Source organism: Monodelphis domestica, chromosome 2 (assembly GCF_027887165.1).
Source record: "Monodelphis domestica isolate mMonDom1 chromosome 2, mMonDom1.pri, whole genome shotgun sequence".
Classification (NCBI taxonomy): domain Eukaryota; kingdom Metazoa; phylum Chordata; class Mammalia; order Didelphimorphia; family Didelphidae; genus Monodelphis; species Monodelphis domestica.
In genome coordinates, this window is record NC_077228.1 from 333,963,794 (window position 1) to 333,990,880 (window position 27,087).

General features: G+C 34.0%; 1 protein-coding gene across 4 annotated transcripts in view; it reads left to right on the top strand.

The window, feature by feature from the left end:
- TTK (TTK protein kinase) overlaps nucleotides 1-26,879 on the top strand; it is a 63,254-nt gene extending 36,375 nt beyond the window's left edge. For all 4 annotated transcript variants that reach the window (XM_007484252.3, XM_007484251.3, XM_001375158.4 and 1 more), the window contains exons 15-22: nucleotides 1,934-2,091; nucleotides 2,189-2,340; nucleotides 5,136-5,260; nucleotides 5,548-5,628; nucleotides 7,318-7,494; nucleotides 9,383-9,473; nucleotides 9,928-10,025; nucleotides 11,913-26,879. In XM_007484252.3, coding sequence (XP_007484314.1) covers nucleotides 1,934-2,091; nucleotides 2,189-2,340; nucleotides 5,136-5,260; nucleotides 5,548-5,628; nucleotides 7,318-7,494; nucleotides 9,383-9,473; nucleotides 9,928-10,025; nucleotides 11,913-11,999 — 969 coding nt within the window. In that variant the 3' untranslated portion in view covers nucleotides 12,000-26,879. The remainder of the gene's footprint in view (nucleotides 1-1,933; nucleotides 2,092-2,188; nucleotides 2,341-5,135; nucleotides 5,261-5,547; nucleotides 5,629-7,317; nucleotides 7,495-9,382; nucleotides 9,474-9,927; nucleotides 10,026-11,912) is intronic.
- The last annotated feature ends 208 nt before the right edge of the window (nucleotides 26,880-27,087 follow it).

Consider the following 27,087-nt stretch of genomic DNA (forward strand, 5'->3'; position numbering starts at 1 on the left):
TTTAGGTAATTAATGTCATCTGTATAGAGTAACTATTTGCAGTATTAGGTGAACAGAAGAATATAGAAAGAAGGTTGCCAAGACCAGACCTGTGAATAATTAGAGCGATGGGAGGAGGAGCAAGGTCACCTTGTATGTCATTTTAAAAGCCAAGAAAACACAGCTTGTCAAGGGGTATGCATTAGTAATACCAACATGCTTCAAAGAGGTTATAGAAAATAAGAATCGAGGAAAGGCTGTTGAATATGTTAATGAAAAAGGTCATTGGTAAAATATAAGAAAGGGCTTTCAATAGAATTGTGAAGAAAAAATTGATATTATAGCCAGCTTGTTGACTACCATGGAGGCAGTCAATGTAGACAACTACTGTTCTTATACAGTTTGGCAGTTGAAATGGTTGAGAGATGATAAGCAAGGTTAATGGAGGGCTTTATTGTTAATACTGTTTTGAAGGTAGAGGACACCTAAAAAGTTGATAGATTGGAGAGAGATGGAAGACATGGGAAAGAAAAGGCATAGTTGATAGAGGAAGGGAAAAGGTCTGGTAGAAGGCAGAGATTAAATAGACAGGTAGAAGACTTCCCTTTGACAAAGGAGATCCTCTTTTTCTTTTTATCAGGGAATTAGGAGATGAGTGAAAGGAAATTTGGCGATGGAGAAGGAGAATTGAGTAAAATTTCATCAGATAAGCTCAATCTTAGTATATAGTCATGGTTATCTTCTTAGAAGGAAGGCAATTGGTCTGAATAAACTCCAGTGGGGAGCCAATGAGACAGAAAAGTATTTCTGATTAGCACTGAGTCTTTACTGAACTGATTCAGCTGGTAACTTCCACACAGAATAGATTGAACCTTGGTGAATTTTTAAATGTCTTATGCCTCTTGGATTGGCATTTCCTCTCAGCAGAGCAAAATGAAATGTGGGTTTTGAAATGGGACTATTTTTGTTAATCCTGTTTGCAAGGTTGAAACTGAACTTTAAATTACTCAGGAGTTGGTTCTTCCATCGGTATAATGAGATACCTCCTGCCAGACCAGTATAGTGTGTTGGAAACAGTGCTGAATTTAGAACCTAATGACCTAAATTTAATTCCCTAACTGTTCCTTACAATCTATGTAATATTGATGAAAATTCCTAAATTCAGTGAACCTCAGTTTCCTTTTCTGTAAAATAAGAAAGCCATTCTAAATTATCTCAAAGTTCCTTTCCAGCTTTAAAGTTCTATCCCTAGCCACAGTCCTATGACTTTGACTTTATAAAAACTCATTCATCCTTCATTTGAGCCTCACAGCCTTGTGAAGCAGTTTTCCTCCTTGTTGCCAATTTTTTCTTATATCGTTTAGGTTATTTTCCTATTTTTTAGCACATCTGCCAGAGAAAATTAGAAAGAGGAAAGATGAAACTCTAATAACTTATTTTCTTACTTGTTACTAAATGCTTAGGTAGTTTAAAATTAATAACTCCAGTAAGGTTCATGGATAATGTGTGGATTTTAGTTATTGCTTTACCATTTCCTTAAGTGGTTATCTTACTAAGCATAAGTTTCAGGCAAAATAATCATTCTGACAAATTCTTCACCCTTTTTTTCTCATTCAGTGTTTGTTTAAGAATTTCTTTCAGTTGGGGGCAGCTGGGTGGCTCAGTGGATTAAGAGCTGGAACTGGAGACAGAAGGTCCCTAGGTTCAAATCTGGCCTCAGACGCTTCCTAGCTGTACGACCCTGGGCAAGTCACTCAACCCCCATTGCCTAATCCTTATCACTTTTCTGCCTTGGTTCTAAGACAGATGGTAAAGGGTTTTTTGTTTGTTTGTTTTGTATTTTAAAAAATTCTTTCAGTTAAAAAAATTCTCTGACTTTTTTAGCAATGTAAGCATTAAGTTTTATGATTTACAAAAAGAACCTATTTGTGTATCTTTGTGCTGTTTTTCTCAGGTTTTTCAAGTATTGAGTGAAAAGAAGCAGATATATGCTATCAAATATGTGAATTTGGAAGAAGCTGACCATCAAACCATTGAGAGCTACCGGAATGAAATTGCTTATTTGAGTAAATTACAACAACACAGTGATAAGATCATTCGACTTTATGATTAGTAAGTGTGTGTGTGTGGAATTAAAAATGTTGGAAGAAACTCAAGTTATTACTTTAATTTTACTATAACATTGCATTGTAACTTAAATTTTTTATAGTGAAATCACTGATCACTATATTTATATGGTGATGGAATGTGGAAACATCGATCTTAATAGTTGGCTTAAAAAGAAAAAAACAATCAATCCTTGGGAACGCAAAAGTTACTGGAAAAACATGTTGGAAGCAGTTCATACAATCCACCAGCATGGTAAGTTTTTAAATATATATTCATCTGTGTAAACCTGTTCACCATCAGAATATTGACACCCCACATATTTGTGGGTTCATCAAAGGTGAAATGGAAATATGCATTAGTTAGCACGAATTTATTCAGCACTTATATACCAGTCTGGGGCATACAGAAAAAGGGAAAATCAGTCCCTGCTCACAAGGAACTCAGAATTTAATAGGGAAGACAACATGCAAACATCTGTATACAAATAAAATATATACAGGATAAGTTGGAAATAATAAAAGGAAGGCAATGGCATTAGTAAGAGGAATCAGGAAATGTTTTTTGTTAAAGTTGGAATTTTAGCTGAAACTTGATGGAAGATTGAAGTTAGAAAGTAGGAGAGTTAGAAAGTATTTTCAGGTGTGAGAGATAGTGACATGCATGAATAGGAAGATGGAGGATCCTGTGTGAGGAAATGTAAAGAAGCCAGTATTTCTCTATCAGAAGAGTATAGAGGAGATGTAAGAAAGGTTTAAAAGGAGGTAACTTACTAGGTGGCTTAGTGGATTGAGAGCCAGATCTCCAAATGGGAAGTCCTGGATTCAAATCTAAATCTTGCTTCATACTCTTCCTAACTGTGTGACTTTGAGTAAGTCACCTAAACCCCCTTTTGCCTAGCCCTTTCCACTCTTCTGCCTTGGAACAATACACACTATTGGTTCCAAAACTTCTAGAAGGTAAGGGCTTAAAGAAAAAGCAAAGTTTAAGAAGACTAGAAAAGGTAGGGAGGCTCTATGAATGAACTATGAATGGCTCGAACACCAAAGGTTGTATATTTGATCCTGGAGGTGATAGGGAGTGACTAGAATTTATTGAATGGGGATGGAGTGTGACATGGTCAGATTTGCACTTTAAGATGATCAATCTGACAACTGAGTAGAAAATGGACATTTATACAAATTATGAAAGAATAAAAGTTTGAAATTACTTTGCCATGAATTAGATTGTATTTTAGATTCTTTTCTCCCATGTGTAATGTAAAAAATGTCATAAAGTACCTCTCTCTTAGAGTAAAAAACATAATTCCTGTCCTTCCTGAACCAGAGATAATAATAGGATTCTATTCTAATATAAACTTTTTCATGATAAGATTATAAAATATTTTCTTGGAGCCTGAGATATTTTGTAACAACTAATTGTTTGTCCAGTACTGATTTTTTTCAAAACCACAAACTTAGAAGAGCCCTTTGGAAGTTATAGTCCAATTGAGGCTCAGAGAAGTCAGATAACTTGGTTTTTTGTTTGTTTTTTAAATCCTTACCTTCCATCTGAGAATCAGTACTGTGCATTGGTTCCAAGGCAGAAGAGCAGTAAGGGCTAAGCCAATAGTGGTTAAGTGATTTGCCCAGGGTCACACAGCTAAGAAGCATCTGGGACCAGATTTGACCCTAGGATCTCCTATCTCTAAACCCACTGAGCCACCCAGCTGCCCCCAAGGTAACTTATTTTTCAATGAAAGTGTCCACCAAAGGGTCTTCTTGAATTTCTTTATGTTATGAAGATTTGTACTTTAAATATTCCTATCTCTTTTGCTACTTTCTTATCAGTCATCTTAGATAACTATTATTTGTTCATTTTGTTTATCTTTTTACATAACAAAAAGACCAGAATTCATTAGTGATAGAGAGGTGATATGTAGGGAGCTGGAAAAAAACAGAATTACTACTCAACTTCAAAAATGCAGAATTTATGGCCAATTGGGGTCTATTGTGTTTATCCAGTCTAATAGCCAGAGCTAAAAAAAACAAAACAAAACTAGAAAGGTTGGCAGAAGAAATGATAGAAGATTCAGAGAAAAGTCCTAGTAAAATATTGCAGATGGTGTACTAATCTACAGTTCTTCCTGCCATTTTTATTGGGAGTAAATGGATGGGCCAATGCAAAAATATTTTGGCTTGGACTATATATTTTGGTTTGATTTTTCTTTTTACGTAAAGATCTAATCAAGGACCCTTGTTAGGGGTAATGTTCTACTAAATGACTAACATTCAAGTTTAGCTAATAACTTGAGCTAAAGTTAGTATAATTAAACTTTCTCTGATGAACCTTTTCCATTGAAAAGGCAAATGATTTGACCTCTGGCCTTTGGTGTAGTGGTTTTGACTGCTACTGGATTTAGAGTATGAAAGATCTGAGTTGGAGTTTGGAATCCAAATAGCCATGTGACCATAATGTAAGTCACATGACCTTTTAGAGTTTCTGTGTCCTCATCTGTGAAACTGATAGTTATTTGTGTAAAATGCCTTTTTAACTATAAAACATTATTTAAATGCCATTTTATTGTCATTATTACTAGTATCAGTTTCTTAATGTGTGATCGGGGGTTAAATTTACATGATCACTAAGTCTAAATCTGAAATTGTATCATTCTCAGGATGAGGTAATTTTTTTCCCTTCTCCAACTCCTTTTATACTTAGCTAAATTACATAGTATAATGCTCTATTGCTTATTACATAAGTTAATATTTTGGCATTAGGAAGAAACATTGATCATATAACAGTATACTTTTGTTCACTAATTATTTTGTGTGTCTTGTCTTCTCAAAAGAGATTATGAATTCTTTGTAGGAAGAAAGTCTTTGCCAGATAGTGAGACTCACTTCTTTGTATCTTGAAATTGTCTGTCATGGTGCCAAGATTATATAGCAAATCCTGAAGACCAAATATATGATTTGTTGAGAGAGTCTTGGCCTATATCAAGTGGTGAGAAGTATTCATATGTGCATAATTTGTGTTATCTAATTGTGTAATGGATTTTGATTTTGAAGGCATTGTTCATAGTGATCTGAAACCTGCTAACTTCCTGATAGTTGATGGAATGCTTAAGCTAATTGATTTTGGGATTGCCAACCAAATACAGCCAGATATGACAAGCATTATTAAAGATTCTCAGGTAAGAAAAAAATTTTTGTTCACAGTACAAGATGGAAATAATTTACTTAGCTTTAGGCATTAAATAATTTTATTAACATTAGTTCATTCAAAAACTGTATTTAGATATTTTAGTAACTAGTTTTTTTTCAGTTTCTATGATTCCTGAAGTCTTGAGCTGATTTATAGAAGGTACTTCAAATTACGTTAAGGGAATTTCTATATTGTCTCATGTAAGAGTTGAATTTTGTAATAGTATGAAATGAAGACTAAAAGTATTTTACTCTTTAATTTTTGTTTGGCAAATAGGTTGGTACAGTTAATTATATGCCACCAGAAGCCATCAAAGATATGTCTTCTTCAAGAGAGAATGGGAAATCAAAATCAAAGGTATGCTTATTTTAATAACAGATTAGTTCAGCATTACTAGAATCCAGTAATTCTGTTATAGTAATAGCTGTTATTCAAAGGAACTTCCTAAATAACTGATACTATTTAGAAATAGAGTGATCTTTTAAGTACTAAATATATTTGATTTATCTACTATAGAAATCTCCCTATTTCATTTCCTATTTGAAATTATGGTACTTTGAGTAGAGTAGTAACAGACTACATTTTTAAAAATCCCTAATAGTCACAGAATTCAAAAGGACTTTTAAGTAGTTGTGGTAATATTAAGTTCTGACCTTACCAAAAGTTAAAACAATTTCTACTAAAAAAAATGCTTTCAATAATAATGTGATCACATCATATACATACTAAAGTACAGAATAGTGTTTTTTTAAAAAAACAGCTTAATTGGTGATATTGGAGTAATCACAATTTCTCATGACCTCAGTTTCCTCAGCTATAAAATGAGAGCTTTATATGAGATGATCTCTAGCTTCCCTTCCAAACTCCAAGATTATGAGATTCTATAATTCCTCTTTTTTTTTTCTGGGCCATATATGTATTATCATGCAAAACACACTTCCATATTGGTCATTATTGTGAGAGCACTTATATAAAACCCAACCACCAAATTAAATCATAAATACACTGTGATGTGATGTGAAAGATTGTGTGCTTTGATCCACATCCGTCTGACTTCAACAGTTCTTTCTCTGAAGGTGGAGAGTATTCCCTGTCTTAAGTCTTTTAGAATTGTTCCAGATAGGGGGCAGCTGGGTAGCTCAGTGGATTGAGAGCTAGGCCTAGAGATGGGAAGTCCTAGGTTCAAATCTGGCCTAAGACACTTCCCAGCTGTGTGACCCTGGGCAAGTCACTTGACCCCCATTGCCTAGCCCTTACCACTCTTCTGCCTTGGAGCCAATACACAGTATTGACTCCAAGATGGAAGGTAAGGGTTTAAAAAAAAAAAAGAATTGTTCCAGATCATTGCATTGCAGAGAGTAGCCAAGTTTTCATAATTGATCATTGTAGAATATTGCTATCACATTACAGTGTTCTCCCTGTTCTGCTCATTTAGCTCTGCATCAGTTCATGAAAATCTTTGCAGCTTTTCCTGATGATTTCTACATTTTCTACCAAGCTAGGAAATTGTGATTTGTAGATTTCTGAATTTATTCCATTTTTATAGCTATTAAGTTGGAATAGCTGATAAAATTTTTGGCAATACTTGTTAAGCGTTTTGACAAAAGCTCTGCTAATGAATCATTTTACTTTGTAAAATGTTCATGAAATAAAGTAATTTATAACAGTGATGATGTTTCTTCTTGTATCTTATTGAAATTTAAATATTAAGAGTAAATATTTTTCAGTTTGGGGATACCTGATAATTTTGACAACTAAATGGGCCTAGTGGATAAAGCATTCTGTCTAGAGTTGGGAAGACTTTAGACCAAATCCCTCCTAAGGTACTGCCTAGGTTTGTGAAAATGGGCAAGTGTTTTACCTTCCTCTCAGTTTCTTCAGTGGTAAAACAGGGATGATAATAGCACCACCCTTCTAGAGGTGTGAGAACTACTAAAGTATGCTATTCCTGGATGAGTATATATAAGTGCTTGTTTCTTTCCTTCTATGAAAATACAATTAAATTGGATTTTGTTTTGCTTTGTGGGGTGGGTTGTTTTTTCATAGATAAGCCCAAAAAGTGATGTGTGGTCCTTAGGATGCATTTTATACTGCATGACTTATGGGAAGACTCCGTTTCAGCATATAATAAATCAGATCACTAAGTTACATGCTATAATTGATCCTAATCATGAAATAGAATTCCCTGAAATTGCTGAAAAAGATCTACAGGATGTACTAAAGGTACTTTTAAAATAATTTTATTTGTATTTGTTTGTACGTGTGTGTTATTAGAGATGCAGAGTTGGATGGAGTCAGTGAATTTAAAAAAGGTGAAACACTGAAAAAATGTATTTTCTTTCCCTCCCATATTCTCCAAACATCACCTCCATTGCTAGGGGGAGAAAGTTTCTGGGTCCAAGAGTATGCATAGTTTAATAACTTTGGAGGTTTAGTTCCAAGTTGCTTTCCATAATGACTGATGCTATTTATTACATTTATAATATATTAATTGCCTGTTTTGCTGCCATCAGAGCTTAAACATTTATCATTCCCTCCACCCCCTTTAAAAATTTTTTTTGTTTTTTTTTTAATTGGTTTTGGTCATCCAGGGGTTTGAAGTTAAGCCTTAGAACTGTTTTAATATGCATTTCCTTAATTATTGTTGATTTGAAACATTTTTTTCCTATGCCTTCTGATAGCTTGGATTTATTCCTTAGAAAGCTAGCCTATAAATGGTCCTTTGGCCATTTATCATTTGAGTGGCTCTTGTTTTTATCATTTACACACACACACACACACACACACACGTCTGGTGATGAGACTAGATATGAGGGCTATTAGAACTGTGGAGAGTGAGAGTTATTGAGAGTTAGCCTGCTAGGGATACTAGCAGCTAGAGAGAGTGAGATAAGAAAGACAGGAAAGATGAGGCCAGCATGTCTTGAGAAGAGCCAAGCGGAAGAAACACAGCACCAAGACTGGGGGGCTATGATCTTCATTTATTGTGACAAAAAGAAAGACTTATAGAATACTAAGCATTACAACATTCTGGGGGGGGGGGTGTTATTTTCCCGCAGGATAATGTTTATGAAATTACTTCACACAAGAATGTTATCAGGGTTGCTTTTATAGACATGAGCAAGAGGAGAAAGCTAATCTTTTCTGTGTAACTTAGTTAAAAGAAGGTTTGGTTCTTTCAGTCATGATATTACAAAGAGTTCTTTGCTCTTTGGGGGGGGGGGGCACTCAGGGTTTAATTATGACTTTTGGCTGAAGTGAGAGATTGGGGCCTTGCCAGCAATCTCAGGCAAGCATGATTGCTTTCCTCAATGGGCCTAACATGTCCTTTATATATCCTCACATACATATAATGAAACTTTTCAGACAAACTTCCTGCAAAGATTTTTTTCTTAGTTTCTTTCTAATTTTTACTGAATAAGTTTTATGCAGAAATTTTCCAATGTTATATATACTTGTAATTGTTCATTTTATTTTCATGATCCTCTTTCTTTTGACTGGTTATAAACTCTTCCACTATATAGATTTGAATAGTAGTGATTTCTACCTTGCTCCTCTACTTTGTTTATGCTGTTATCCTTTATGTCTAAGTGAAGTATTCATTTGGAATTTATCATGGTTATTTGTAAAGTGATTAGCACAGTGCCTAGCACATTAGAAGCTAAATAAATGTTTTTTTCCTTCCTTTTCTGAGAAAACTTATTTCATCTGCAAAAAAAGTGATAATTTTGTTTCCTTAATCTTAATTTTTTCCTTATTGCTACAGTTAACATTTCAAGCACTGCTTAATATAAGTAGTGATAACGAACATCCTCGTTTTATTCCTGATCTTAATTGGGAAGGCTACAAGTCAATAAATTTCTAATGGAACATTAACTTTTTCAGCTTTCAAGGAACTTTTAAATTTTGCAAATGTTTAAGGAACTCTGCATGTATAGTTTCGAAGAGATAGTCATGTAATAATTTTGTACAAGTTAAGGTGAATAATGTTCCAGGTAATCAATTTCTGTAATGTTAAAACAAATTTAGTCATTTTTTCTAGTGTGAACTTACAGACTTTACCATATCTATAAGAATAATCACTTAAAATTATACCTTTTCTTTCCAACAGTGTTGCTTAATAAGGGATCCTAAACAGAGAATATCTGTTCCTGAACTCTTAGTACATCCATATGTTCAGATTCAAACTCAGTCACAACCAGGTAATAAAATTTCAGTTAATACCAAGTGGTTAATGAAAATATACAAGTTAATAAATGTAGAAAATGAATTTAACTTGCCATTCAGCCTACTTTCTACCACATAATTTAATACTTTAGATATATAATTTTATGAGTTTAGTTGCTTTCTGCAAATTAAAATTGTACCTCTTCATGCCTTACTCTGTTTGAATCTGGCCATACTTTTCAGTAAATCCTCCTTAAAGAACCCAGCCAATGAATTGGAAGTATTTTCCTTTTTTTAACATCTTATAGATGCCAGTGTAACACTTTAACTCTTCCTTTGGTCTCTCTCCTGCTCACTATCTGACCAGTCAACTGTACTATTAGACTCTCAGTTACTATACCATTGAATGAGAACTATATTCCTATCAGGGCTTATGCCTTTTTCTGATTGATGTTAATTGTTACTGATTTTAAAAAATAACTTTTATAGGTGGTCAAGTCATTAAGGGAACCACAGAGGAAATGAAACATGTTCTTGGCCAGCTTGTTGGCCTGAATTCTCCTAACTCTATTTTAAAAGCTGCCAGAGTAAGTATGTTTAAAGTCAGTCTCCTAAAGTGATGGTTGGTTGCCATAGCTTGTCTAAACAAAAAGCTAAAAAGAATGGGTCATCCAAAGAGGTTGTATTAAAAATTTCTGACAAATTCTGATCCCTTTCAGCTCTTTGTATGATCCTAATATGAATTTACATTTTAAAAGATATACACTATGCTGTAGAGAAAAGGACATGAAACTAGGGGATAGAAGACAGATTCTAGGATTCTAATTCTAGCTGTGATTATATTCTGACCTTGGGCAAAGTACCTAAGCTTTCTGAGCCTACATTTTCTTAACTGTAAAATGATATCCTTTCCAACTTTAAAACTCTTTAAGTCTGTTTAGCATTTGCTTAGTTGGGAAATAATACCTATTTGAATCAAGATAGTTTTTATCTTATAGTCCTTGAAGTAGTATATGAATATTCTTCTATAAGCTATACTCATAACTAACTTGTTTAGATATAAGGATGAACACCTGTTGGGAGTTGTAAATGGAATATTATTCAAAGCATTGTCTTAGTTCTTACAGTACACCTATTTTGCCTATTTTCAGGCAAACCTTGACTTTTAAACTTGCAACTATCTATCTGAAATTTAATGAAGTTCTAATCAATATCCACAAACTGGAATACATTCTAGGTGTTGTTTCTTAAAATATCTGCTTCACATTATTTTTAAATATTAAAACTTCCACTAAGGTTTTAGTCTGCTGCTTCATCCTGATGGACAGGTGATTCTGAGCTCCCCAAACCTATGACAGCAGTATATAATTGCAGTGGATTCTCTACCAAGGCAGAAAAGTTTTGTTGGCCTATATATGTACAGTCCAAGGGCCAGACTGTACAAATCACCAGGTTTATCTTGGGGATGAGGCAGCTGTAACAACTCTCAAAGACTTGTTTACTAAAGTTTGAAGAGGGCATTGGTACTTGAAGTACCCAGTTGAAAAAATTACAGGTCCTTGAATTAAGACACTCTGTGGCCTTTTTTTAAATAGTTTAAATTGCAGTGTTCCATCTGGTGCCTGGTGGCCCAGCTATGAGCATCCACACAAAGAAATGTAGTTGTATGAATTATGTGATGAGAATGGATATGAAATATAAACATAGGCAGAGCAAGATTTGGCATTTGATTGGATATGTACCATGAGGTGAGTGAGGAATCAAAGATAACACCAAGATTGTAAACCTAAGTGACTGGAAGAATGATGGTACCCTAAATAAAAATAAGGAATTTGGGAGAGGAAATGGACTTGAGAGGAAAGAGAATGTGGGGTTTTCTTTTGTGTGTGTGTTTTTGGATATGTTGAATTTTAGATGTCTGTAGGTCATAATGTTTGAAATGTCAGGACTAGAACACAGGAGAAGCTTATCAAAGTTAGTGAGGTCACAAAATGAGAAATTATAGAGAAGAAAAAGCCCAGAAAAGATCCTTGAGGCACACCTACAATTAGTTTATAGTTTTCATATATAGTGTCCCACAAGTTTTAATACAGTTTCAAGAACTTCACTAAAACTTTTGGAACACTTTGTAAAATATGTCAGATTCTAAAAAGGATCTTAAATATTCTAAAGGTAAAAATGGATTCTTTCTTTGCTTATTTTCACTTAAAATAATCAAATTGATATATAAGATAATGCAAAAATCCACATAATTATAGTGAGGCCAAGAATAATATTTTAAACATCTTTTTGTTCTTCTTCATCTCATATAATAAATTTTCTTTTTATCAGTTCTTTTTAAGTTAATAATAAAGTGCCAGAATATTACTTTAGAAAATAGATATTTGGAGTGAAATATGAAGTTCCATAATTTATTTCTGTGTTTGACATGAAGAGATGCCTAGTTATTTCTTTATGTGTATTTTTTATTTCAGACTTTATATGAACAGTACAGCAGTGGAGATAGCCATGATTCATCATCATTTGCCAAACCATATGACCAAAAATGGAAAAAGAAATGATAGGCAACCTCTGATATGTAACCTACCACTTTTTGTATATTTTTAAGTGTGTGTGTGTGTGTGTGTGTGTGTGTGTGTGTGTGTGTGTGTGTGTGTGTGTGTGTATGTATGTGTAGTGTATGTTCTACTCCTGGTTCCTTTTGAATTCTCTTGTAGTCTTATAAATTATACTATAAATTGAAATGTCATTGTCAGAAGAAGTATTCTGTGAAGTATCCTAAACAGAAATTTGCTAAAATAACAACCACTTATATGTGTATATATGTATATGTATATAAAAGAGTAGAATTTTCTTTTGGCTTTATTTGTAAATCTCAGTTGTCTTCTGTCATTTCACACTTGGAGTTAGGGAATGGAAAGAGTCTGAATGTCAAAAAACATTTGAAGACCTATGTAAATAAATTTTTACTGTTTAAAGAATGGTTTCCTTTTTAAATTTTTTTTTAAGGAAATTTTTTCCTAATTACATCTGAAAATAATTTTTACATTTTTTTTTAAAAATTTTGAGTTCTAAATTCCCCCTCTCTTCCCTCATTGAGAATGTAAGCAGTTTTGATATAAGTTATACATGTGCAATCCAATCTTACGAAACATTTTTGAGTCATGTTTTGAAAGAAAACAGACCAAAAATCAATTAAAAAAAACAAGAAAAAAGAAAATTTTAAAAAGTATGCTTCAGTCTGCATTCAGATGCCATTGATTCTTGCTCTGGAGGGAGACAGCATTTTTCTTCATAAGGACTTTGGAATTGTCTCAAATCATATTGCTGAGGATAGCTTAAGTTATTTACAATTAATCACTGTACATTATTTCTTTTAAGGTATACAATGTGCTGGTTCTGTTTATTTCACTTTGCATCATTTCATGTAAGTTTCCCCAGTTCTTTTTGAAAATATTCTCATCATTTCTCATAACAGCATTCTATCACAATTATACCACAACTTGTTCAGTCGTTCCCCAGTTAATGGGCATCACCTCAATTTCCAATTCTTTGTCTCCACACAAAAAGCTGTTATAAATGTTTTTGTACAAATAGATCCTTTCCCCTTTTTTCTTTAAATCTTTTGGGGCTATACAGACCTACTGCTATTGCTGGGTCAACAGGTGTGAACAGATTTATAGCCGTTTGGGTATGGTTCCAGATTGCTTTCGAGAATGGTTTTAATCAGTTCACAATTCCACCAATAAAGTGCATTAGTGTCCCAAGTTTTCGACATCCTTTCCAACATTGGTCATTTTCCTTTTCTGTCATATTAGCCAATCTGGTAGGTGTGAGGTGGTACCTATAGTTGTTTTAATTTGTATTTCTCTTATCACTAGTGATATAGAACATCTCATTTAACTATAGTTTTTTATTTCTTCTGAAAACTGTTCATATCCTTTGACCATTTATCAATTGGGGAATGTATTCTTATAAATTTAACTCAGTACTCTATATATTTGAGAAATGAAACTTTGCTGTAAATATTTTTTCTTAGCTTCTTATTTTCTTTCTAATCTTGACTATTGGTTTTGTTTGTGCAAAACCCTTTTAAGTTCATATAATCCAAATTATCCATTTTACATCCCATAATGCTGTATATCTCTTAGTCATAAATTCTTCCCTTTTCCACAAATGTGACTGGTAAATTATTCCATCCTTCCCTAATTTGCCTGTGATCTCACTTTTTATGTCTAAATCATGTACCCATTTTAACCTTATCTTGGTATATGGTGTGAGAGGTTATTCTGTACCTAATTTCTGCCATACTTTTCCAGCTTTCCCAGTAGTTTTTGTCTAATAAAGAGTTCTTGTCCTAAAAACTTGGATCTTTGGGTTTATGAGACACTAGATTACTCTGGTCATTTTCTACTGTGCATTGCGTACTTAGTCTATTCCAATGATCTACCAATTTTTAATACCAGATTATTTTATTGATTACTGCTTTATATAATATAGCTTGAAATCTGGTTTTGTTAGACCACCTTTATTTCTTTTTCCAATAATTTTCTCATGATTTTTTTCATCTCTATGAAATTACTTTTTTGACAGTTTGACAGTTTGGGTAATGAATAAGTAAGTTAATTTAGTTAGAATTTTTTCTTCAAAATTGTGAAGTGATTCCCCTCCCTCAAATGAAAAGCAAAAGTATTCATTGCTGAGTAATAAAGTTGCTACTGACAAGTTGGAAAAATTCTTAGGTAAAGTAAAAACAGCCTTATTTAAAAGCTGTAATTCAACTGTATGAGATGAACTCTTAAAACCTTTTCAATTCTAGGCCCCTACATTAAAAATAATTTGGAAAAAATCAGTTAAATTTATAACAAGTAGCATTAGAATTGTTTTATCTGAGGTAGTTGTAACTTGTACTGTTTGGAGTCACTCATATCTTTATTTAATGTACAACCTATGACTGCAAGTTCTTTAATTTTTCTTATCGACTCTCAGACTAGACTGGAGTACACAATCCCATTGCTTCAGGATCACATCATGAGCTCCATTGCTATAACATAACGTAAAAGTTTCAGTGTTCTTCAATGAGGAAAGCCATTATTGCTTTGTTACTGATATATAACTGAATTATCTAAAACTTACAGATGGTCTCTTAAAGATTGCCCAATGGTATGATATTCAATTAATTTGCATCAGTAGTTACTGGTTCTCACCTAATGCACTTAAAAGTATATTCACTAAAAATATTTTAAAATAGATTCTTTGTACAAGGCATTCTGTTGAAATTCTAGCAACAGTTTTTGAAAATTGAAGTTTTGAAAAACATTGAAAAAGTGAAAATCTATTTGAAAATTTTGCTTCAGGTGAAGAAAATTAAGATGCACTTGGCTTAGTCTTAGCATTTCTTTTCTTTCCTGTAATGAATTTTGACCTAAATCAAGTTACAAAAAATATATTTGAAAGGTAAACAACAAAAACCCTAACCAAGAGTATCATCAATTCTCCCATAATTCTATTTTATCAAATCATAATGCTGTTTTATCAATCTTTTATCATGCTATTTTAACAAATCTACCTACTGGTCTGGATGAGGTGATAAACTTTAACAGATTGTTACTTCTTGATAAAAGAGTTCAGACAGTATATATTGTCCTTACTAGGCAAATGCTTTTAAAATGAGCTCCATTGATCCAAAATTAGGTTTTGTTAATTAACTAGTTATCAGAGGATGACTGACATTCAGTGAGTTTGGCAGAGTTTCAACATTTATTTCTGAATAGTATGTAGATTTAGATGTACTTAAATTCTGCAAAATATATGAGTTTCAAGTTGGAAAGGGACAGAAATATCAAATGGCTTTCCATGAAGACTTCCATCTCTAGTAGACCCTATATAGCCATTGAAATTTGTAATGTAATTGTAGAGGCAATTTCAACAGCATATTTTCATAAAATTCATGGATATTTAGTTTAGTTTAGTTATATTCTAGTTAACCTGCCATGGCTTCACATTTTAGATTATAGCTTTTCTTTCTTCAAAAAATATTTTTACTTCATTTTGGAGTTGATCCCAGAGAAAGACCTTTACTCTTATTCAGTTTTAGGTCTTAGAAGTAATACATATTTAAGTTTAAAAGAGTATTTCTGCCAGATTAAATGATTGTCATTGGATTTGTTCTGCATAGATTTTATAGAAGACTTAAATTATAAACATGATTAGCCTAAACCCACAAATTTCCCAGTGAGTTATATTGATATTCAATCAGTGTTGATAAATAATGCTAAAGCAACAAATTAAAATCTTGACCTGTGAACAGATTTTTTTCTCATTGTGTTAATATTTAGGTTCCCACACTATGCTATACAGTTCAACTAAACACAACCTTCATGAGTTGCAATCTCAGCCTTAGGGGAGCTTTACTTGTTGAACAGCTGACAATTAAGCAATAAGACCTTGTGTAATTTGGAGTCAAAATCTATGAAAGCATGACTTAAGCTTTAATGAATGCCTAAATGGGTGTTGAAGGCTACCAAGTGTTTTCAAATACCCTACTTCAATAGAGTATTGTAACTTTGAATAGGTCTTTGATTTGCCCAAGTGAACTGTTACTATTTTCCATGTCTGTCCTCCTACATCAAGGTCTTTATTTTTTTCTACATGTATTTGTGTTCAACTAAAGTCTTATTGTGATACCTTATTCTGGGAACTTGAGATTCTCGAAGCTTAAACTGGCAGGTATTCTCAAATGGAAAGAGTTTTATGATTCCAGCATAGAACTGTTTTCTAATGACCAGTCTAGCCAAGTGTGGAAAGACTTATCACCAAAATAATAAAAAATGATAGTGATTACATAGCACTTTACAAATAGTACCTCATTTTAACCTCCCAAAAATACCAGGTTATGCCCATTTTACAAAGGAGAAAATGGAGGCAGGCAGAAGTTAAGTGATTTGGCCAAAGTCTCAAAATTAGGTGGAATCTAAAGTAGCATTTGAATTCAGATTCTTCTGACTCCAGGTCCAACATCATCCATTTTGTTAGTTCCTCAAAAGGTTGGCCATGAGTTTGTTTGTTTTTTTTTTTGTTTTGTTTTTTGCCCACAGTAACTCATGAAGCCATCTATTAACCCTTGGGTTATAATCTGTGTTTAGTAAGTAGAGTGTACTGACTGATAAAATTTCAAAATCAGGTGTTGAATGGAGCCAGGTCTTTGATATTCTATATGTGTATTTCTGGACTTGAGCCAAGAAGACCCGAGTTCAAATGTGACTTGAGACCCTTATTAGCTGTGTGGCTTTGGGGAAGTCCCTTAATACTGTTTGCTTAATACTCCTCATATGTAAAATGATCTGGAGAAGGGAATGGCAAATCCAGTCTAGTATTTTTGCCAAGAAAACCCTAAAAGGGATCACAGAGTTAGACATAACTAAAAACAACTAACATCATGGGGATTTCTTGTTTTTAAGTTCAGGGAAAAAAAGAATTAATATTCATCAAAGCTTATAACAAAAACATTGGGGGGAGGGGTAGAGTTAAATGCTACTGATAGATAAACAGCAAGGTTGTGTAGATAGTGTTTACACTCCAAGCACTCCAACTTAAATGCTTGGTTTAATTTCAGAGGTTAAAAATAGAAATGGTTTTTCTACCATAATTTTTGACTTTTTCAAATGATCTTACACATACCTATTTATATCACTTCTCTCAGGTTCTAAATGGACATTTCAGATAATCTCAACTTCCTTGCCTTGTGGTGCCCTTTGAAGTATGGTTTTTAATTTTGTTCATTTTTTTAGGATTAAGTATATCCAATAGCTCCAGTTGCATCTCTGCCATACTTTATGATTTCCACATTCCTTCTGCCATTTCCTTAACATGGAAAGTAAAACCACAATATTGGCAAGGAAATTTTAAAGTTTTTAGATATCTTGCTGGGAAGTCAAAGATGGGAAGGAATGATTGAAAGCATTAAATGAATATGATTATCCTGGCACCATCAAGCTTCTCATCATCTACAAGTTCATTAAATTGAGTTATAGCCTTGCTATGATTTGGATGAATAGGCATGCAGCTACACTCGTTTGTTGTTGTTGTTGTTGTTGTTGTTGTTGTTTGTTTTTTTGTTTTTCAGACTGACTGGTCCTATCTTATTTTCTGGTTCTTGAGAAAATTCACACAACTGCTCTAGCAGTTTGATGTGTTTGGATTTTTGGGGGTTTTTGGTACTTTTAAATTTGATTTTATTTCAGGCTTAGGTCATTTTACTTGTAGCAATGAAAGCAAAAGAGCTTCTTGAGGAAAGTGGAGAGAGGAGAAGGACCTTTCCTTTAAAATGAATCATTTTTTAATATACATTTCAAAAAATTTTAAGTTCCAATTCTCTCCCTCTTAACCCACCAAGAAGGCAAGAAATATATCAAATATACATGTAAAATCTTGCAGAATGTTTTCATATTAGCCGTGCTATAAAATTGGTTACATAGAACTAGTGCACTCACTAGTCAACAGGTGGTTAATAGTTGGGGAAATATCTGAAAATGGTCTTGAGTTTAGAGCATTGGATAGATTGAGATTTAGAATCAGGAAGACCCAAGTTCAATTCTTAGGCCCCATATATTTATTAGCCAAATGACCCTGAACCAAGTAATTTAAATTCTGTGTCTCAATTTCCTCCTCTGCAAAATAGGGATAATAATAGTATCTATCTCACAGGATTGTCATAATAAATAAATTAAGATATATAAACTTTCCAAATCTTAAAATATCTAATTGCTAGGTAATATTGTTCATATTTTGATCTGATAGCATCAAACCCTCCTCAGCTTCTCAGATGTACCCTAAAACCCCAAAAGGGGTTATAGCCAACCTTGCTGTGGGAGAGTAAGTTAGAATATCATTATACAATAAAATGGAATATTTGAAAAGCAATGTCTTGTGTTAAGCATTTAGATTCTGCTTCTTTAAATTTCTACAAAAGCCATATGCAGTTTTGTGGCATGCAGGTGACTAGGCCATTGATTACAAACCTTTTAGAGCGGTGAGTGATGTGAGAAATGTCCTCAGGCACACGTGAAGGGAGAGGGGAATGGGGAACCTCAACTTTTCCCTTTCAGAAGTAGATAAATTTAAGCAAAAAAAAAAAAAGACAAAAAAAGAGATGAATATAATTTTATAAAAGTTTGATATGATAGACCTCTGGAAAAAGTAGGATGGAAACAGAAAGAAATATATCTTTTTCTCAGCAGTACATGGCACATACAGAAAAACTGACCATATATAGGGCATAAAAGCCTCAAACAAATGTAGAAAAACATAAATATTAAATTCATTCCTTTCAGATAATGCATAAAATTACATTTGATAAAAGGCTGTAGTGACAGATTAAAAGTCCATCGTGTCTAACAGATGAGAAACACCTGTTTCAGGTGGGCAGCTAGGAGACAAAGTGGATAGAGTACTGAGCCTGGAATCAGGAAGACCCTAGTTCAAATCTAGCCTTAGTCACTAAAAACTCTTAGTTTAGTGCCTGCATGTTATAAGCACTATACAAATGTTAGCTATTATTATTATGAACCTGAGGCCTAAAGATGTTAACTGACATGGAAAAAGAATATGGGAACTACAAGGTAGAGCCAGGTCCCACTCTTAGACCTCTGTTGCGTCTGGGATATAATTCTGCTTTATTGGGATTTGAACTCATTAGATGAAGGTAAGGGTAAAAGAGTAGGGAAGAATTCCCCTCCCAGGCAGCTAGATGATACAATGGAATCTGGGCCTGGAGTCTGTCTTAGTCAAGCATTTATTAAGCACCTACTCTGTGCCAGACAGGATGTTAAGTGCCCAGGATAGGAGAAGAGTCAGAAGGCAATCCTTACTCTCCAGAAGCTCACAATTTTATGGAGGAGACAATAAGCAAAACATTTATGTATACAAACTGTTTACAAGACTAGTTGAATTAGGGGGGGTAAGGAAAGATTTCTTGTAAAAGATGGGGTTTTTAGTTGGGACTTGAGGGAAACCAGGAAGGCCAGCAATTGAAGATGAGGAGGAAATGCATTCTAGGCATGGAGGATAACAAGAAAAGAGATACCCCAGAGCTGAGAGATGGTAGTTTAATAGCAAGAAGGTCAATGTCACTGGATCAAAGAGATCATGGTAGGGAATGAGGTAAAAAGATAGGAAAAGTAAGAGGGGACCAAGATAGGAAGAGTTTTGAACACTGAATAGGGGATTTTGTATTTGATTTAGAGGTGATAGGGAAGCACTGGACTTTATTGAAGAGGAGAGTGACCAGGTCAAACCTATGCTTTAGGAAAATCACTTTGGTGGCTGGATGGAGGTTGGATTGAAGTGAGGAGAAAACAAGAGCCAGGCAGGAAATAAGAGGTGAGTCTGGAGCTATCCCTACCCTCTCCTAGAGGTTGGTAGTGATGACTTCCCATTTTATTTATTCATTACCATCAAAATAAAGTCTAAGCTCTGCATTCAAAGTCCTCTGCAATTTTACTTTCATCTACCATTTTCAACTTTATTCCAATATTCCCAAACTCAAACTTTTTACTCTCTCCAAACAATTGTTAAATTTTTTGTGGTTGAGACTGAATATTTATATAGGTAGTCACCAGGGATTTAATTTCTAAATCCCAAAATGAATTAATAAAGTAAATGGAATTTATGGTAGTTTATTTACAATAGAAGGAAGATATTAAGGAATGAGAGAGAGAAAAAACTCTGGCTTCTTCTGATATCAGTTAGAATTTCTAAGCCCCAACCAGGAGAAGAGAAAAAGCAGGGTCACTAAGTCAACCTTTCACTCACCAACGGTGACAATCTAAATGGAAAGAAGTCTGGGTGTCTGTCTTCTGGTCATTCCTCAAGGGTCTCTCTTCCAGTCTCTCCTCCGAGTCAGGGCCTCCAACTTGAAACTCGAATCGAATATCTCTCGAATGAATTCTTCTGCCCTTTTGGTCCTCTTAAAGATCTTTTTCTCTTGTGTCACCTCCTCTAAATTTTTATGTCTACCAATCACAGCAGACACTTTTCTCCCGGACTGCCCACTCTTTAGTTCTCACCTTCTTTGGTTAGATTATATCTTTTTGGGTTACTTTTTTGTACACCTTTTTTGGTAAGTTCACCTTTTGTACTTAACCCCTTTTTGTGGTTAAAATGGGTAGATGTACTTAAAATACTGAGTTATTACCTTTTTTGTAGATTAAAATCTAAAAATAGATTGTGGATTACAATTTAATCTTCCCAATAAAGGAAGAGCTAAGTACCTTCATTGTTACAATCAGGAGATAGCTAAATCCAATCTTCACACAGCCCACCAAAAAACTGATTCTTTCTGTTTACTAGCCCTTGTCATTTAGTTGTATCTGAGTTCATGACCCTGTGGACCACACTGTCCAAGCGTTTTCTTGGCAGAGATACTAAAGTGGTTTGCCATTTCCTTCTCTAGGAGAGTAAAGCAAACAAATTAAGTGACTTGCCCAGAGTTGTATAACTAATAAGTGTCTGAGGACAGATTTGAACTCAGGTCTTCCTGACTCCAGGTCTAGTGCCACCTAGCCACCTGAGCCACCTGTCTATTTAGCACTTGCCTGTTTAAATTTCTTGGAATTTGAATTTATGTTGCAATTTGTCTCATACTTGTAAGATTAAAATAATAACTCATTTTTATACTAACCGTGAAGTCTTGTAAAGTGGTTTACATTCACATATTTTTATTAGATATAATAACTGTGTGAGGTAAGTGCTACTATTTTCAGCCCTTCTTTACATATGAGGAAACTGAGGCTGAGAGGTATGACTTGCCTGGGGTCACATAACTATTTTATTTATGAGGCAGGATTCAAATCTAGACTTTCCTGACTTCAAATCCTTTGCTTCAATCCATTATGATATGCTGCCTTTAATCTTAATTAGAAATGAATTAAAATTTATACTATTATTTTAAAAGTTATACTTTTGTAGGAAAAGTGGATAGATCAGGTACTACTCCTACTTCTCTCAGTTATCAACTCCAGGGGAAAAGTCTATGTTTGCAGTATTAACAGGTACCCTGGCAGTATCAAAATAATCTATGTAGAATCAGATGAATGCATAAATTATGGAAAACATCATGACAATAAAGATTTTAGGAATAAGGGAATCTTTGTTAATTTGAATGAAAGGATTCTTAGCACTATTCTATTTCTTTCTCCAACTTTTAGTATGATCTTGTAAAGTTGGTTCTAGGAGGCAGCTTGAGTAGCTCAGTGGATTGAGAGCCAGGCCTAGAGAGAGGAGGTCCTAGGTTCAAATCTGGCCTCAGACACTTCCTAGCTGTAGGACTCAAGAGAAGTCACTTGACCCCCATTGCTTAGCCCTTACCACTCTGCCTTGGAACCAAAACACAGTATTGATACCAAGACAGAAGGGAAGGGTTTTAAAAAGAAAAGAAAAGTTGGTTCTTCTCTGGGTAGTTGCTTCTTTGATTCTGTAGTTGCTACTTTCAGCTACCTTATTTAATAGGATGACATCTATAACTAATGTTCCTATTATATATGTCAACCTGTTCAAGAAGTCAAATGGAATCTGTCCGTAGAATTCACTGTTATGTTGATAGGAATTCCTTAAAAATCTCATTAAGTTCTTTCATGTCTATTTATATTGAAGTAGCATGTCAAAGCCACTCAGTCCAGCCCTTTAGCACTTAGCAATTTACAGTTTTGTGCTTCTTGAATGAGATGCAGTTATTTTCAGTTGGTATCTCAGCTAATTATTTTTTTCTCATTTGCTGCTACTCTCAAGTGTCTTCTAATCCAAACTATGTCAGAAGAATGATATATCATGTGCTCTCTTATGCCATGAAACATAGGGAAACTGAAGTAGTATATTCTAGCTTCAAGGAGCCATCTCAAACATTCTTTGGGAATTCTATGACTTAGAATCCATATACTGTTAGAGCTAAATTGAACCTTAGAAGCCTCCTACAATACATCCCTCATTTTACAGATGATGAAATGGAGCACCTGAGACAGGTAGTGAACAAATTAGTGGCAGACACATTGCCTCAAATTCTTAGATTAAAGTTTGCTACTACACTGCCCTTGTAACTTTTATTTAAAGTTATGTAAGACATTAAGTCAATTTGAGGAAAAGGTAGACAGTGTAAGGAAATAGGAAGGCATCAGATAATTTATACTCAGACATAAGAAAGTAATGGAGAAAATGTTAAGAAGGCAGATTGAGTTTAAAAGTATCTATGTGCACAAGTCATTAAACATTTACTAGTATACTCTTGCCTAAAATCAAATTTTAATTCCGAGCTAAGGCCTCCCCTTATTACTGGATCTCCCCCCTCAAACCTTGCCACCCCACTTGGCATCTAGATTTTATCTCCACTCTGCCTATAAAATATTTTTATATAAAAACCAGGAAATGGAGTCAGGTCTGAACCTAATTCTGTGGCCTCAGGTCTATAAGGGAAGTTCATTTATCTTTCCTCAGAGTCTATCAGATTCTTTCAGTCTCAGGTTCATCCCTTCATAGGAAATAAGAATCTGGCTCCTTTTAGAGATTTAAGAAAAAGCTTATTAATAGCTTAAAGGATCATCTTAGAAGATAGAAATAACTACTCCTGGAGTCATGAATACATGAGCTCGAGTCCTGTCTCTTACATAAATTAGTGTAGTGATACTGTTGTGATTTGGCTTACAGGGAGGTCAGAATAGATACATCTCTGTCATTTCTTATCCCCATCCTTCTCCAAGAAAAACTTGATTTCTGACAGGAGAGAAGAGCAGAAGGTTGGAAACCATAGGGTTACTACTTTGCTCTCCTCAGAAAGGAGTACTAGGCTAAACTTATATTTATATTCTTCCTTAAATATTGTGGCTATTTGTCATATTTTATACATATATTGTATTTTAATATTTTCAGGTTCCTGCTAAACTCCTGATTGCTATTTCTTATTTGGAAATCAGTCTTAAGTCTAAGGCTTGACTCTGTAGAAGCCCATTCAGGAAGTCAATGCTTCATTTGACCATGTAGTCTCCTCCCTTACATGACTTGGTGCACATGTGCTGAATAAGGGGCTATATTTTTAGGTTAATTTTATACACCAAGGATAGGGACATGATGCTATCTGCTTTCTTTTTATGGGTAAATTCATCCCATTCACATTCAATGTCATATTGACTAGTTATTTGTTTTTCTCCATTCTGTTTTTCTTCATTGTCTCTGTCCTATTTCTTCCTTTTTGTTTTATCCCTCCTCAGACGTATCTTAACCTAAGTCCCTCTCTACTTATCCCCTCACCTTACTCCCTAATTTCTTGATATGTATCCCCTTCTTAGTAACCTTCCCTTTTTTTTATCCCCTGCCCTCTTTTCTTTTAATCAACTCTTTCTTCCCTTAGTCTCTTGGTCCTTCAAGGGGGCTATCCTTTGCCAGGCCCCTTCCTTTTCCTAACCCAATCCATCCCTTAATCCTTCCCCTTTCCCTCCTGTTTCTCTATGCATTAAGAATATGTTTACCCTTATTATTGTGTATGTTTGCTCTTTATCCAAGATCTGATGAGAATAGGATTTTTCTAGTATAAAAGAAATTTAAATTTAAATTTGCTCTCCTTAAAACTTCCCATACTTCTTGTGAAGTTACCACAATCCATCTAATCACCAAGGTTAGCAATCCTGGCAACATTATCTACCTTTTCTCCCCCATCTCCATATAAAATTAGTTGCTAAGTCTTGTTCATTCTACTTTCTTAAAAAAGAATTAAATATATTTATTTGTTATAAGAAAATTCTCAGATATCTCCCTCCCCTCCCCTGCTTTAGAGAAGGCATCACTTGATTTTATTCCTAACTGCAAGAGTTAGAAAGAGAAACTTTTACAATCACTCTAGACAATATAAAATATTTAGGAATCTTATCTGCCAAGACAAACACAGGAACTCTATGAACACAACTACAAAATACTTTTTATACAATTAAAACTGGATCTAAATAATTGGAAAAGCATGAATTGCTCATGGGTAGCATGAGCTAATACAATAAAAATGACAATCTTACCCAAATTAATCTACTCATTCAGTGCCATACCTATCAAACTACCAAAAAACTTTTATAAAATTAGAAAAAAGTATAAGAAAGTTTATCTAGAAAAACAAAAGATCAAGATTATCAAGGGAACTAATAAAAAAATGTGAAGGATGGGGGTCTAGCAATACCAGATCTTAAACTGTATTATAAAGCAGTGGTCATCAAAACAATATGGTACTGGCTAAGAGACAAAAAGGTGGATCAGTGGAATAGATTTGGAGTAAATGATCTCAGCAAGCTAGTGTTTGATAAGCCCAAAGATCCCAGCTTTGGGGACAAGAACTCAGTATTTGACAAAAATTGCTGGGAAAAATGGAAAACGGTTTGGGAAAAATCAGGTTTAGATCAACATCTCACACCCTACACCAAGATAATTTCAAAATGGGTAAATGACTTAAACATAAAGAAGGAAATCATAAATTAGGTAAACATAGAATTACATACCTGTCAGATCTGTGGAAAAGGAAGGAATTTAAGACTAAGTAAGAGATAGAGAACATTACAAAATATAAAATGAATGACTTTGATTTTTATCAAATTAAAAAAAGTTTTATACAAATACAATCAATACAACCAAGATTAGAAGAAAAGCAGCAAACAGGGAAAACATTTTTATAACAAAATTCTCTGACAAAGGTTTAATTTCACAAAAATATAAGGAACTAAGTCAAATTTACAAAAAATCAAGTCATTCGCCAATTGATTTTTTAAAAATGTATATACACTATGTCTTGCTTATTTCTACTTATTAGTTCTTCCTTTAGAGTTAGCTGTAAGCAATGAAGAGATTGTGCTCATTTCATTCTTGAAATTTCATGTAGGTCTTTCCATGTTTTTTAAAAAATTAACCTGCTAGTCCTTTCTTACAGCACACAATCCCAGTCACAATTTGTTTAACCATTCCCCAATTAATGGTTATCCCCTCAATTTCCAGGTCTTTGCCACCACAAAGAGTTGCTATTAATATTTCAGGAAATAGAGATTCTTTTCCTCCCCCCCCCCCCTTATCACCTTATAATAAATTTTAAAATAATTTTATTGATGCTCTTTCCACCAAAATCTATCATCTCTTGGCCAACTGTCTCTTCTTTGTAGCAAAGCAAAATCAATAACACATTTTGTAACAAAGTAAATCAGCATCAGCCAGGTCTGAGAATGTGTCTCTTATTCTATGTACCTAATTAGTTACCTCTCTGCCAAGAGGTACGTGGTGTGCTTCATCTTTTATCTTTAACGTTATGCTTAGTCATTGCTTTTATCAGAGTTCTGAGGTCTTTCAGAATTGCTTCTCATATTATTTTAGTCATCATGTAGATTCTTCTTTTGACTGCTCATTTCATTCAACATCAGTTCATACATGTCTTTCCACAAATATATAACACTTAAAACACTATATAAATGCTAGCTATGATGATGATGATGTTCTGAATCTACATATTTCTCATTTCTGGTGGCACAAAATATTCCATTATATTCATATGCTACAATTTGTTCTGCTATGCCCCCAAAAGGTTGGGTACTCACTTTGTTACTACTTCTTTGTTACAACAAAAATATGCTGCTATAAATGTTCATGTTAATATAGGTTCTTTGTCCTTATCTTCCTAGGTCATATTCCTTTCATGACTAATAGTACTACTAGGTAAAAGAGTATGTACAATTTGGCAACTTTGGGGGAGTATAGTTCCATCTGTTTTCTAGAATAATTTAAACAATTCAAAGGTCTATTAATAATTCATTCGAATACTAGTCTCCCAAATTTTTTCCTACATTTTACTTCATCTTTCACTCAGCTGTCAAATTGATCTTTCTAAAGTACAAGCCTAATCATGCCACATCCATTCAATAAACCTTAAGGGCTCCCTCTCTCCCTCTATTACTCCTTCCCCATACCCTCTATTCTCTAATTATTTTGTGTTCTAGTCATATCGACTACCTTGCTGTTCTTCCCACAAAAAAGTCCATCTCATATTTTCACTGGTTGTCACCTATTACTTGAACTCACTCCATACTCACCTGTTTGTTTCCTGGATTTCTTAAAGTCTCATCTAAGATGCTACCTTTTGCAAGAAACTTTTTTACATACCTCTTAATTCAGGTGCCTTCTCTCTGACAATTATTTCCAATTTACTCTGAACATATCTTGTTTGTACATTGTTGCATGTGTGATATCTACCCCACTGGACTGTTAGCTCCTTGAAGGACTGTTTCCCCACTTATTTTGTATTCCCATTGCACAGTGCCTGGCATATAATAGGCACCTGATAATGCTTGTTGACTTGACTTAACTGTTTTCTATTTTTGTCACCTTTGCCATTCTTATGAGTATGAAATAAAATTTCAGAATTGTTTCAGTTTGCATTAGTTGTTTTTTTTTGCTGCAGTATTTTTCATGTCATAGTTGATAGTTTGTGTTTCTTCTTGGAAAATTGATATTTCATTTTCTTTGACCATTTACCAATTGGAGAATGACTCATATTCTTACATTTATATTAATTCTTTGTAGCTTGTATATTAATTCTTTAGCAGGCATTTTACCATTAAGATTTATCTAAATTAATTATTTCTC